Source organism: Diachasma alloeum, unplaced genomic scaffold (assembly GCF_001412515.2).
Source record: "Diachasma alloeum isolate Michigan unplaced genomic scaffold, Dall2.0 Dall_scaffold_00201, whole genome shotgun sequence".
NCBI lineage: Eukaryota > Metazoa > Arthropoda > Insecta > Hymenoptera > Braconidae > Diachasma > Diachasma alloeum.
The window spans coordinates 1,233,485-1,246,463 of NW_021680366.1; the positions used below are offsets into that span (position 1 = coordinate 1,233,485).

Consider the following 12,979-nt stretch of genomic DNA (forward strand, 5'->3'; position numbering starts at 1 on the left):
AATTTTTCATCAGAATCAACACTACTTGTTCAGTCATTACTGCAGTATTCCATTATAATTATTTTCAATTGATTAAATGCCGCTTTATTCGATTAGTACCACAGAATATACAAATGAAAATGGATTATAAAAGAATAGACGTCTAACTTGAAGTAGACTTCACAATTTTTCACGTGAAAACAAAATTCATTATAAAATTTATGCTGAAATGATTTCTCTGTTTTTCATCGATGAAAATCAGATGAAAATTTAAATTCAATGTCTCATTCAATCAATTATGAATGAAAGATAAATACTTAATGAAGACTAGGTTTCGAACAAGATGGAGGGAAAATCGAGAAAAATGACACCAGCAGATAAAACATTTCAATGCCGTTTTAATTGAATATTCTTCTTTACTTCACAACAATTATGATTATTTAAATATTTGTACATCCAACAACATATTCTTACAATTTTCAGTGCTTGAAAAAATCAATCCGGAATTTTTCATCGGAATCAACACTACTTGCTCAGTCATTACTGCAGTATTCCATTATAATTATTTTCAATTGATTAAATGCCGCTTTATTCGATTAGTACCACAGAATATACAAATGAAAATGGATTATAAAAGAATAAACGCCTAACTTGAAGTAGACTTCACAATTTTTCACGTGAAAACAAAATTCATTATAAAATTTATGCTGAAATGATTTCTCTCTGTTTTTCATCGATGAAAATCAGATGAAAATTTAAATTCAATTTCTCATTCAATCAATTATGAATGAAAGATAAATACTTAATGAAGACTAGGTTTTAAACAAGATGAAGAGAAAACTGAGTAGAATGATGGCAGCAGCTAGAATCATAATGCAGTAGAGTTTCCTGTTTGCCCTCTGATAAGAATCAGCTTTCTTCAATTGCTTGTAGCCCTCCTGTACCTGACACTGGGTTTGCTCAATATTGTAGTCGATTCTATCCAGAATAGTGCCTTGATCATGTACCATTGCTGCTAGATCCTAGGAAAAACCGACAAAATAATAATTCAAAGCCCAGTCTTCCCCACGAAAAATTAATTTTCAGCAAGTGTCCACTCCTCAGCTTCTGCCGTGTAGAATCGAATTATTATTACCTTGAAAATATAATTTAAATCAGCTATACTTTGAACGATATGTCCAACCTCCTGTTCCCTCTCAGCAGCTTGTCTCATGGAGTTCTCTGCCTCCTCAAGCTGCAGCAAGACAGATTCTTGCCTCTGCTGTTGCATTGGCTGCCAGAATTGATCGTTAGGCTCATTATAATTATTTTCAGTCACCCATGAATCCGCAGAAATGTCAGGGAGTAGCAGTTGATCCTCTTCGAAGAAAGGCCTGTTCCTTTCTTCTCTTGAATTCACCTCTGATAACAAAAATGCAAATAGAAAATTGCTTTCGTCACAACATAGTCAATATATTTTTGCTAATAAATTAGGAACTTGCTTGCGAATGGCGTTTTTAGGGCGATTTATGTTAAATTGAATTCAATGATTAATTAAATTCAACATCGCCTCAACGTTAAATTGTTTACTTTTCCCTGAATATTGGTTTCAAAATAAATTTTCTCAATATCAGATGATTTAATTAATCTCATGATCAAACTCGATCACGATGACATTGAAAAGAATAATTTAAATCACGATTGGATTCATTTGAACGATTATTTTTTCAATTATGACTCAAAAAATGGTAAATTTCGGATTTGATATTCAGAAGCAATGTATTCATAAAAATCAATTATTGCAATTATAAAGGAATCAGAAAAAAATGTCATCAAAAAACATTTCAGACATTCATTCAATCAAGGATAATCATGAAAATTTTTGGAGAATGAATTAAAAACGTGGAAAAGGTTGTAAAAGATGTGAACTTGATCTCACGTTGTAAGTAACTATTCTGAGCTGTTCTGTAACGCAAACCAAGCTCTTGGAGAGCCGATGAAAGCGCCAGGACTGCACTCATTGCTAAATTACGTTCAGCAGGCCTTGTCTCGTGTCTCGCAGCATTTTTCACTATTTGAACCTGACGATAACCACTGGAGAAGGCCTTTCCTATTTCTCTAGTCAACTGTTCCATCTGTCTCTCCTCCTGAAATTTAGATTCTGTTGATTAACAAGTGCAAGGAAAAAAATTATCTCATTCTATGAGTAAAACTTGTGCCCAAGAATTTTTAAAGAAGAATTATAAATAACAGAACTTTAATGGAATTCTTCTGAGAATTTCGTAGAAAATGCACTAGATTCTTCTATTAAAAACCACTTCTATTAAACACCCCACAAAATATTAGTTCATTCTATGAACATATGCATAAACAATTCTATGAATTATTTAATTATCAATGTTAGAAAATACTGGAAAAACGTAAACTTTCCATAATTTTGTCTCTAATATTTCTGGAAAGTCATGCAGTTGTCAGCTGCTATTAAATTTCTTTCAATAATTATAAACAAAAAGAAGAAAAAATCTAGCACTCTTCCCAAGAAATTCTATTCGAGTTTTATTAGAATTCTATTCAATGATTATATTCGGTCTTCTGCGACGATTTTAAAATTGAAAATTACACGTTGTTGTGTGATTCTTCAATATATATTGGACATAAAACATTTAATGAATTCAGTTTTTTCGGATTTTTTTCTATAAAAATTATTGAGTAAAACTTCTCAAGTTTTCCACTGTTTTTTTCTTATTTCTCATTACAAAATCACGATTCAATCTATCGAAAAGCATTTTCATTTGTACAAATAATAGAACTCCAATGGAATTCTGCGAATTTCGCAGAAAAGGCACTAGATTCTTCCATTAAATAATTTAATGTGTAGGGGTGAGTCACACAAAAAAAATTATCTCATTCTGTGAACAACTGTTTAATTATCAATGCTCGAAAAAACTGGAAAAAAGCAATTTCCTATAATTTTTTCTATAATATTCCTTGAAAGTCATGCAGTTGTCAGTTTCTATTAAAGTTCCTCCAATAATTATAAACAAAAAATTCACCTGTGAGGTATCATCCAGAGTTGGTCTCGTCAAATGTTTCCCATGGAGTTCAATTAAACTATCTAATTTATTCCTCAATCTACTGAGTATGTACTGAGTCTCTTCCAGAGCATCTGTCCAGGCTGGTGGCGATGAATCCCCCAGATTAATTCTCTTCAGCTCAACATTATCAGCACCCCTGTGATCAGTGCCCACGAGGGCCATTCGATCCGACAAATTCTGCATGGAAAATTGAATTGAAAATTCTGTAATCCTCATATTCACACTTGTCAATAAGTGAGCAACAATGAGGGGTTATCACGTCACCTGTTCGGCATAAATGTGCTTGCTCTGGAGTGCATTGTTCCTCATGAGCACGAAGGGCTCTGTGAGATTCCTCGTTGCCATACTTCACTTTGACTCCTTCTGCACGAATTTATAACACGACGATAAACATTTTCTAAGGTTTTTTTCAAGACTTTTCGGGTTTTCAGCAGTTTGAATACATCAGGCTGACTGACGTATATATGTCACAAACAGCTGATTCGATAAATTGATGTGACTTATCTCCAGAAGATGTCTCTGTCCCGCTTTTGACATCTTCATTTTTTAAATATGAAATTCCACTTCGAAAAAACGTAGTGTAACGATTTTTGAAGTCTATATTCCGCTCATCCAGTAATACAATGTGGTGTCTATGTATATTTTTTTATGTACTGTAATCTTTTGTTTACAGTAATTGTAAAAAGAAGAGAAATTCATTTCTTCATGTTATGAAAAATAACTTATGTTCTTAATGTTATGAAAAATAGATAGCTCTGTAAAAAAATATATGAGGTATGCCATGGCAAATGAGTCAACCCTCTCGGAAATTGATGGCGATTTTTTCTACGATTGGGGGGTTGAAAAACTATCTCTCAAATTTTTTCCGTATTTTTTCGGGCAGCCCAGTTTCGAGTTAGACGTTATTTTTTCAATAACTCGAGTTCTATCCATCCGATTTTGATTTATTAAGTGTCAAAATTTTTCATTTTTTACTACCTATAAGAATATTTTTAGTAATTTTTTTTTTCGATCTTTAGATACTTATAATAACGAATTTTCAAAAAAAAAAGTTGAAAAAGTTGAATTTTGCAAATTATGTCACTTCTGATTTGTTTCATTTTTTTTTCAGTAATTTTTATAATCGAAACAAGTATTTTGAGCCGTCACACAAGTTGGGTACCCTCTTGGATCTATTTTATTTTCAATTTTTCCTTTTCGAAATTTCGGAAATTTGGTCAAAACACCCCAAAACGACTTCGATTATGTATCGCAAAAATATGTAATATATAGGTATACAGTCAAATTCACTCCATATTCTCTATAATCAAAGTCAAACAACGCCATTTTGGGGTGTTTTGTCCAAATTTGCGGAATTTCGAAGAGAAAAAATTGAAGAATTTTGACGCTGAATAAATCAATCGCATGGACAGAACTCAAGTTATTGAAAAAAAAAAGTAAAACAAGAAAAAAAATCATATCTCCAAACTGAGCTGCTGAAAAAATCTGAAAAAATTTGATAAATGGTTTGTCAACCCACCCAATCGTAAAAATAAATATAGTTCTGTAAAAAAAAACCAAATACAGAAATTTTCTGAAAAAATTAGCAAACACCGTCACTAAATTCCCCTTAATCTCCAGGTAAATGAATTACAGAAGAACCCAAATACTCCAAGCGCTCTCATTGATATTCAAAAACAAAATATTCAATATACACATTTTTTACAATACAAATCAATGAAACAATTCATCTTTTATCTCCCCCCCCAACAGCATCAGCAACACTGGAGTGTCCATCACGAGTAATCAATCCATCCAGCTCCCTCTTAATCCTCTGCACAATAGGAGGCCCATGATAAGCGTAAGACGTGTAAATCTGCACAAGCGAGGCACCAGCTTTGATTTTATCGTAAGCATCGTTGCCATCGAAAATCCCACCAACTCCAACAATAGGAATTTTCCCTTTCGTCCTCTTATACATATCAGCAATCATGAGTGTTGATTTGTCGGTTAAAGGAGCTCCACTGAGTCCCCCAGTCTCACTCCTGCTCTCGCCCACCAAATTTCCTCGAGAGACAGTAGTATTGGATAGAATCAGCCCATCAACCTTCGATTTATTCTTCTGAATAACATCCGCAATGTCCTGGCACTCTGAATCCGTCAGATCTGGTGCTAATTTGAGGAGAAGAGGGGGCTTTCGCTCCATCGACTCTCTCACTTCGTTAATTTTAATCAGTAACTCCTCAAGATTTTTTTTACTCTGCAGGTTCCTCAACCCCTGAGTATTCGGACTGGAGATATTAATCACCAGATAGTCTGCTACGTCTGAGAATTTTCTAATTCCTTGGGAGTAATCGCTTATGGAGTCCTCCGAGGTTTTGTTCTTTCCCAAGTTTACACCGATGATTCCTGTGAATGTTGGATCATTCCTCAAGGTTTTCAAGCGCTCGTAAACTGCCTCGTGACCATCACTATTGAATCCATATCTATTTATGACTGCTTTGTCCTCAGGCAGACGAAATACTCGGGGTTTGGGATTGCCAGGCTGAGGGTTTGGTGTAACTGAACCTGAAAGTAAGGATGACAGGCATGAGAGTGGAGTATTTGCGAAGTTTTGAAGTGATTATTTCAAATCATCTATTTCAGTTGACACTGTGATGCTCCGTGATTTCATGAATAAAAATTGAATTTTTGTATTTTCATTTTGAGGTAAATGATCCTATGATCACGTAGCTAAGATGAATAGATCATTAGTGCAATATTTCTATTGAAATGAGTGTAAAGATGTGATTTTTTATATTAGATATCAGAAAATAAAAAATTGAGAATTAGAATTCACTTATATTAATCATGATAATTACTATTTATTAAATAATTTATGCATTTTATATAATTTATATATTTTTCTTGTCTTGTATTTTTTTTCCATCCTAAACCTCTGTGAAGGGGTTTTTAATCCCATTTTACGATTATAATGGAGATTTCAACGTTTTTTAATTGTGAGTTTCTTAAACTCCGGTTTAAGAATTCACTCTGTTGTAGCCCCAATTGATGTGAATGGCATTTTTCTCTCTTATTCTTAAATAAATTACTGTTCATTGGTGTCTATAACTTTCCTAATTAACTAAAATAATAACTCCAATCGTATTTCACTCTAATAGACTCTGGACTGTAAAAATGATTGAAAATTAAAATTATTAAAAATGTGGAATATCTGAGAATGATTCTTACCTATTTCGACGAATCCAAAACCCATCTTTGTCAGCCCCTGAACAGCTTCTCCCTGCTTATCGAATCCAGCCGCCATCCCCACAGGATTATTGAAGTTCAGTCCCCATAATGAGGTTTTGAGGGCTGCAGGGTCGGGGTTTTTTTGCGAGGGTGTCAAACCGTACTTGGCAGCTGTCACAGCAAGATTGTGAGCCACTTCTGGGTCCACTAACCTCACCAGGGGCATCACAACTTCATCGTAGAATTTTTCGTTCCCCTGGTAGACACTCAGACCTGTGAATAGTGCAGCACCACTGAGGGTCACCTTTAATAGAGACTTTAGTTTATCTTTGTTGGAGAGTTTCACTGACATTTTTTATTGTTATTGGAGCATTGGATGCGGCTGGAGGGGTTGACTGTTTGAACGTTCCCTAACCTCTTTCCCATGTTTTGATTGTTTAAGAATATGAGCAAAGGCGGGAAAATTGAATATGAAACGGTGTTCATTTTTGAAACTGGCAGAGAGTGAATTTATCCCAATATCGACTGAGAATCCATTTGAAAATTATATAGGGGAGGCTGGGGTAGAACGGACACTTTTGACTTTTTCTAAAATATTAATAAGGGGTTGAAATGCTGATAAAATTTAATATTTTTTTTCCTCAATACAAAGAACAATTCTTTCCCTTTGTGACGAGCCTAAACTGAGCTCAATTGATCAAGTTGTTTCTGAGTTATGAATAATAATAAAAAAGTCTAGTGTCCGTTTTACCCCACCCTCCCCTATACCGGATTCCGGAATATTATTTCGGAATTGAGGATAAAATATAAAACACCACTGGCGACTAGAGCTTTGAAATATCTGACAACCCTGCAGACAGCCACTGCCATCGGTTTCTCGAAAATGATTTTATAAAAATTGTTGATTTTCCAGTATTTACTATTTTCAGAATTTTATAAAATGTACTTCCAATGTTTCGGTACACGGAGAGAAATTTGTTAGAAAAATTCTAGTGCTAGCACGGGAAAAGAGGCGCAAAGTGACAGCCAGGAAAAAATTCCAGTGCCAGCACTAGAAATTTTATTGGGGAAAACGTGAATTTTTCCCCGTATTTCTGTGAAAATTTCACGGAAATACCCAGAAATTTTACTAGAAATACCAAGAAATTTTACCTTAACAGCACTAGAATTTTTCACAGCCGGGGGATTGTAATTTTTTTCAGTACTCGTACTAGATTTTTTCTAGAAAGTATTTCTTCTGATTTCCATAAGATCACGGGTTAAATGACCACTTTTTCAAAAATTCATAATAAATTAACCACGCTCCCCAGCAGTCTGAAATTTTGCACACGCCTTTTCCATCATTTAAAGAAAACGTAAAAAAAAAGAAAAAATGGCTGCTTTTTTTTCTAACCCTCCGGGCTCGACCGATTATCCTTAACGATTAAAGATTTTTATTCAACATAGATAATTGTACAGTGTAATAGGTAATTGTACAGTGTGTATTTACAATGTTTATTTACATTCGTTTTCGCAGCCTCAGCCCGTGGGCTGATTGTATTTCATAACGTTTGTGGAGTGAAACACAATCACTCCGATATTTAAGCGATTAAAGATATTTTATTTCATCAATAAAATATGTTCTGCACATTAAAAAGTGTTCCTTTCAGTGTAACAGAATACTATTAAATCTTTCCCTTGATCAATAATCCGGCATCGAATTATATTACTCACTCCATATTTTCGCACTAAACCCCAACCACAATGCAGACTATACCGAATGTGCGCGTCTTGACTTCTGTGCGTGTCGACAACGGAAGATGAACTGCCGCACCACCGAGCTAACAAAGAAAATTACTATCGATCGTATAAAATGCATTATTCCTAAGCGTTTCTTGGGAATTGCACGGGGTAATAGTACCTCAAGGGTTGCAGAGTTTAACTGTCATTCTCGGAGCTTTGGAAATTATTTTCTTTTCGTGAGGGGGAAGAACATATCAAGACTGACAGTACAACGGATGCATAGAAGTAATTCTCTTAGCTCACATGGACGGGGAAAGAGGTGCAAAAAAAATGGATATTTTTACCACCGGCTATTACAAGCGAAATCGAATTTTCATGATAACAGTTGGAATTTGGCCGGAATCTTCGAAATTTTCAAAAAATTTTGCACGCACTCTTGTCTTGATAATCTCGTTTAGCATGTTGTTACCTCAGGTATTACTCGGTCTTCAATCAATTTCTTATATTACTGCACGTACGGAAAAATTTCATTCAAAAACCTTGCGCAGTCGTTAAAAAATCCTAGTGAACTTCTATTGAAAATTAAATAAGTTTTTGTGGAAATATTTTCGGAAAAATCAATGGGTTTTTATCTGTTGTACAATTTATTTTGTTGACAGCTTCGAGAAAAATTTTGCGCCTTAAATTTTGCTAATTTATTCGCTTAATTTTTTTAATGAGAAGGAAAAAACGAAAAATCCTGGAAAATTTCTGCCGAAGAGTTTTAATAAAAATTGACAGAGGGGTTCTGAGAAATTTTTCGTAAGTGTCATGTTGAATTTTTGTTCATTCAGAGACCATGAAACCTAGCGAAATTGATTATAAAAAATTTTTGTAGTAGCCATTTTGATTTTTTAAAATTTAAAGTCGGAGGTTGATTACCAAATGAAAATCTTCAAAATAATTGGAATCCGCCGCGTTCAATTGCCACGGATTTCATGGCCTCTCACCAAAAAAGTGAATTTTTAATTCTTAAACAGAATGTTTGGAACAATCAAAGAATATCTCTGCATTTGTAGTATGCATTTTTGAAACAGCCCGGGCGGGATATGAGTGATTTTGTTTCAGTCCTCATAATTGAGACGGTTATAATACTGGTTTCCATAGAGTTATGTTACGTCGCATGGAATATGAAAAAGGTTGGTGCATTTTAGGACATTGCAAACACTTGAAAATACCTGAACACGGACGAAAAAATTAAATAGAAAAACCTATCGAATTCGTTAGAAAATTCTATTGAATTTCTATTGAACTGTTCTATTGGTTTTTGACCGATTCTATTGAAATGTTCAATAGAAAATATTCAGCAGGAAAAGTCAATAGAATTCAATGTTTCTATAGAACTTATTCTATTGAGATATTTTCTATAGAATTTCCTCGGCTCAAATTTTCTAAATTTTTTCGTTTGATCTTCTTGATGAGAAGAAAAGAAAAATAGAATGAAAAAAACTTGGAAAATTTAAGTCGAGCAAATTCTATAGAAAATATATGAAAAGAATAAGTTATATAGAAAAATCGAATTTTGTTAATTTTTTCTATTGAACATATCAATAGAATCAGCCAAAAACTAATAGAAAGTTTAATAGAAATTCAATAGAATTTTCTAACGAATTCGATACGTTTTTATATTAAATTTTTTTGTGCGTGAAGACGTGTCTCCGATCATGGTAAGCCTAGGAATGTTTCAGATAGAAATGGAAATAAATCGCATGCGAGAGGATTGGCTCATATTGAGGGAAACACCTGCATTCGGTATTATTCATCGTTATGCCTTGAGAGGGGCCCTTGGGACGACATTGTACATGGGTATACAATTTTCGATTGACTGAATGGTTCCTCGTACGAGAACATCTACTAAAAAATTATTTTTTCAATTGAATTCAGTGAAAAATACTCTCGAAATTTAGTAGAAGTTGGCGCTACCGCAATAGTACATTTCGTCATAAGGTCTAAAAAAACTTTTCTAGAATAGTATATTTCGATGCTACACGGAGAGAAAAATTCAAGAAAAATTGCCAAAAAAACGTAAAAATTACATTTCAAAACGTAATCTGCGAGCAAAGTAAAATTCAATAAAAAATGTGAATCGCAACTGAAATTGTACTGGGGCTGTAGGGGAAGCCGATTCGGCGAATGCGCCGAATATATTTCCGTACCCCATCACGCGCCCAGTTTTTCAACAAATTCCAATTTTTCACTAGATTTTCTCGCAAAATTTCTATCTTTAGGGTCACTCCGAAAGGTTAAACTCTTCCGAGAGCCTCCACCTGTCTCGGTTTATTTTACTCAAATTAAAAATTTCACCCATTTCAGTTTTCGTATTCTCTGCATCTACACTAATATTTTTCCTCCTCCCATTGGAACCGATAATTCTCGATATAGTGATACCTCTCAATGAATCAAGATCTAAAATATATGCATTCGACTCTGACTACTCTATCTACGGTATATCCACAGACGATCATTATTATTTCACTCTCATTCATAGTTTAGCCATTGGGCTAATTCTGGCGGATGCAATAGTCTCCATTGATACTTTTGTTCTAATAGCCGTAGAACACTGTTGTGGATTGTTTGAAGCCGTGGGGTAAGTTTCTCGTTTTCTAGATGAAAGTTCTGTTTTTCACGAGAATCCAAATTTTCAATTCAACCTTTTTGCGGAATTTAGAACACCTCAATCTCATGTTTGTGTCTTGGAATTCTTCAAAACAGTAGTCTTTTTTTTATCGTTATTTTACATCGCTTCGACCCGGTTCGGGTATACTGCGATGATGATCAAGACTTTAAGGGTGCCAAGTGAATTTGGCGATGACCTTGAAAATTGACATTCACCAACAAAGTTATAATTTTTTTAATTAATAGTATTAGACAGATGGTGAACATCGGTGACAATTTTAAAATTTTAGAACTTATGGATATCGAGAAATTAAATAAACAAAATCAGTCTTATACACGGCCTCTTATGGAGTTTTGATTAAATTGAACGTTTCAACCCCCTAGGAACTCAAGAAAAATTTGAAAAAATTTGAAGATATGGGGAATGATGTGTTCAATGTGATGGCGACAAAAAACAATGGGGTACCGGGGTGAATAAGAGAGATATTTCAACCCGCCATACCCATTTGATCCCATGCTTTCTCGAGGTTCGTCACGCGAAATAGAGGATTTTCCGCATTTATTTTCTCGATGTCTAGTTCCGGTTGCGGGTTCGAAATTTCGTCGGGTGGATGAACACATATTTCTCCAATGATGGAGGGAGAGAAAATTTTTTTTTTGAATCTTTTTTCCAATTCACTTGGCACCCTTAAATGGTTAGATCACACCATTCTACCTGGCCGAGATTTGAACTCTGAACCTTTCGCATGTGAGGCAACGAACTTACCCACTGCGCCAAGCCACCGGAAAAAAAAACAGTAGTCTTCCCAATCAATGCGCAGATAGTCTCATTGCAGAAAACACCCGCGATGTGATAATAATTATAGACGAGTCAATCAAGTAATGCATTAAATTTCAGTTATTTATTACAAGAAATGCATGAAGAGCATTCTCCATGGTGCCAAAATCAGATAATTCGCAAAGCTATATTTGTGCATAAGCGAGCGATTTCGTGAGTATTCAGCATCAATAAATCAAACAGAAGTGATTCATTCGGTACCTTTGATCCTCTAAGGTGAAAGTCAGACTCAGTCATACTTTTTCTACTAGAGTAGAGTGAAGCACACGAAGATAAATATTCAGTAAAAATTACGTATCTTTTCCGTAATTCCGGAGCGAAATATGGTTGTAGGAAATTTTATGGAACCGTCACGGAATTTTTCCAGGGCGTTCCGTAATTTTTATCTGAATCGTCTGTGAAAAATTACGATACCGCCACTTAAATTTTCCGAATTGATTCTGTAATCCGTGAGCGAACTGAAAGTTCCGTAATTTTTACTGAACATTTCTCTCCGTGCAATCGCGCGCGCACTCTTCCTACTAGGGTAAACAGGTCAATTTCGGGACGGGATTAGTTTCTGGACGATTTCAAATTGCACTGAACATCTCTCTATGTAATAAAAAATAGGGGGCGTTCAGGTAAGATTTTTCTTGGCCCAAAGTCTGCCGGACGATTCCTCCAGATGAATGGGATGAAATTCCTCAATCCAGAATTCCCTTAATAGAATGCTAAATTAAAACTGTTATACAACAGATTTAAAATACTTCTAGGAGTTCATGATTTTATTTTAACTAACAAATTTATTGATCTTGAATAAATTCAACTATAAATTATGTGTGTAAAATTACGATTCAATATTGAGGAAAAATAGGTGATATAGGAAGGGGAATGGGGGAGAAATAGGAAAGAGAGGGTAACACCTTCATAATGATTTTGAAGGCGTACACTGAGAAAAAAATTTATTCCTTCCAAGAAAATGTTATTGGTGATATCTTTTTCATACTCTTAGTAGAAGAAAATATCTCTTTTGGAACGTATTTCTCCAGGCCAGTCATTTCCAGGTGCTCCGAAATCAGTTCCAAGCGTGAGAATTATGGTGATCTATAAGAATATTCTTCTGCATATGACCTCGAAGAAACTCCAATAACAATTATGAACATTTGGAATTATTCCAATTTTCTTTACCTGAGAAAATCGCCAATTTGTAAAATCCGGAAGATATCGGAGAACATTTTATCAAGGTCATATGTAGCATAATAATCAGATTGTTCAATATCACTGTAATTTTTGAGGATAGACTTGGACTCTCTGAAAATGACTGTCCTGGAAAAATTCGTTCTGAAAAAATATTATCTTCTGACGAGAATATCAATCCTCGGCAGGAATAATTTTTTCTCTCAGTGTATACAGAACCCCGTTATCTAAGACTCATAGATAAAAAGGAATTGAGTCTCCTAAAAAAAATTAAAATAATACTGTAAAATAAAAAAAATCTATTCTGTCGGACTCGAACAGCCTC

The 12,979-nt window shown here is 34.5% G+C and overlaps 3 protein-coding genes across 7 annotated transcripts in view; 1 reads left to right on the top strand and 2 right to left on the bottom strand.

Moving 5' to 3' along the window:
- Positions 1-58: 58 nt before the first annotated feature.
- LOC107035835 (syntaxin-16) lies at positions 59-3,703 on the bottom strand. Its single transcript, XM_015253433.2, has 5 exons — positions 3,318-3,703; positions 3,012-3,230; positions 1,898-2,105; positions 1,115-1,380; positions 59-1,001 (listed from the first exon to the last, which is right to left on the bottom strand). Exons 1-5 carry the CDS (start codon positions 3,396-3,398, stop codon positions 792-794), a joined length of 984 nt encoding a protein of 327 aa, XP_015108919.1. The 5' UTR covers positions 3,399-3,703; the 3' UTR covers positions 59-791.
- Positions 3,704-4,669: 966 nt separating this feature from the next.
- LOC107035889 (dihydroorotate dehydrogenase (quinone), mitochondrial) overlaps positions 4,670-12,979 on the bottom strand; it is a 41,941-nt gene continuing 33,631 nt past the window's right edge. For 2 of the 4 annotated variants that reach the window (XM_015253519.2, XM_015253518.2), the window contains 2 exons: positions 6,264-6,567; positions 4,670-5,600 (listed from right to left, as the gene is read on the bottom strand). In XM_015253519.2, the coding sequence (XP_015109005.1) occupies positions 4,780-5,600; positions 6,264-6,489 (1,047 nt within the window). In that variant the 5' untranslated portion in view covers positions 6,490-6,567 and the 3' untranslated portion in view covers positions 4,670-4,779. Of the gene's footprint in view, positions 5,601-6,263; positions 6,719-12,979 lie in introns of those variants that run through there. The other 2 variants (XM_015253520.2, XM_015253517.2) reach the window with 2 other exon arrangements.
- LOC107035807 (odorant receptor 67c) overlaps positions 8,289-12,979 on the top strand; it is a 13,143-nt gene continuing 8,452 nt past the window's right edge. The window contains exons 1-5 of one of the 2 annotated variants that reach the window (XM_029125924.1): positions 8,316-8,459; positions 9,044-9,167; positions 9,717-9,830; positions 10,338-10,611; positions 11,539-11,631. In XM_029125924.1, the coding sequence (XP_028981757.1) occupies positions 8,316-8,459; positions 9,044-9,167; positions 9,717-9,830; positions 10,338-10,611; positions 11,539-11,631 (749 nt within the window). Of the gene's footprint in view, positions 8,533-9,043; positions 9,168-9,674; positions 9,831-10,337; positions 10,612-11,538; positions 11,632-12,979 lie in introns of both variants that reach the window. The other variant, XM_029125923.1, reaches the window with a different exon arrangement.

Bases quoted from the DNA above. Each gene is read 5' to 3' on its own strand.
- LOC107035835 (XM_015253433.2), bottom strand. From the start codon at position 3,398: ATGGCAACGAGGAATCTCACAGAGCCCTTCGTGCTCATGAGGAACAAT. The intron at 1,381-1,897 runs GTGAGATCAAGT...TTTTGTTATCAG, and splicing joins TCAGAATAGTTACTTACAAC to AGGTGAATTCAAGAGAAGAA. The intron at 1,002-1,114 runs GTAATAATAATT...GGTTTTTCCTAG, and splicing joins ATTTAAATTATATTTTCAAG to GATCTAGCAGCAATGGTACA.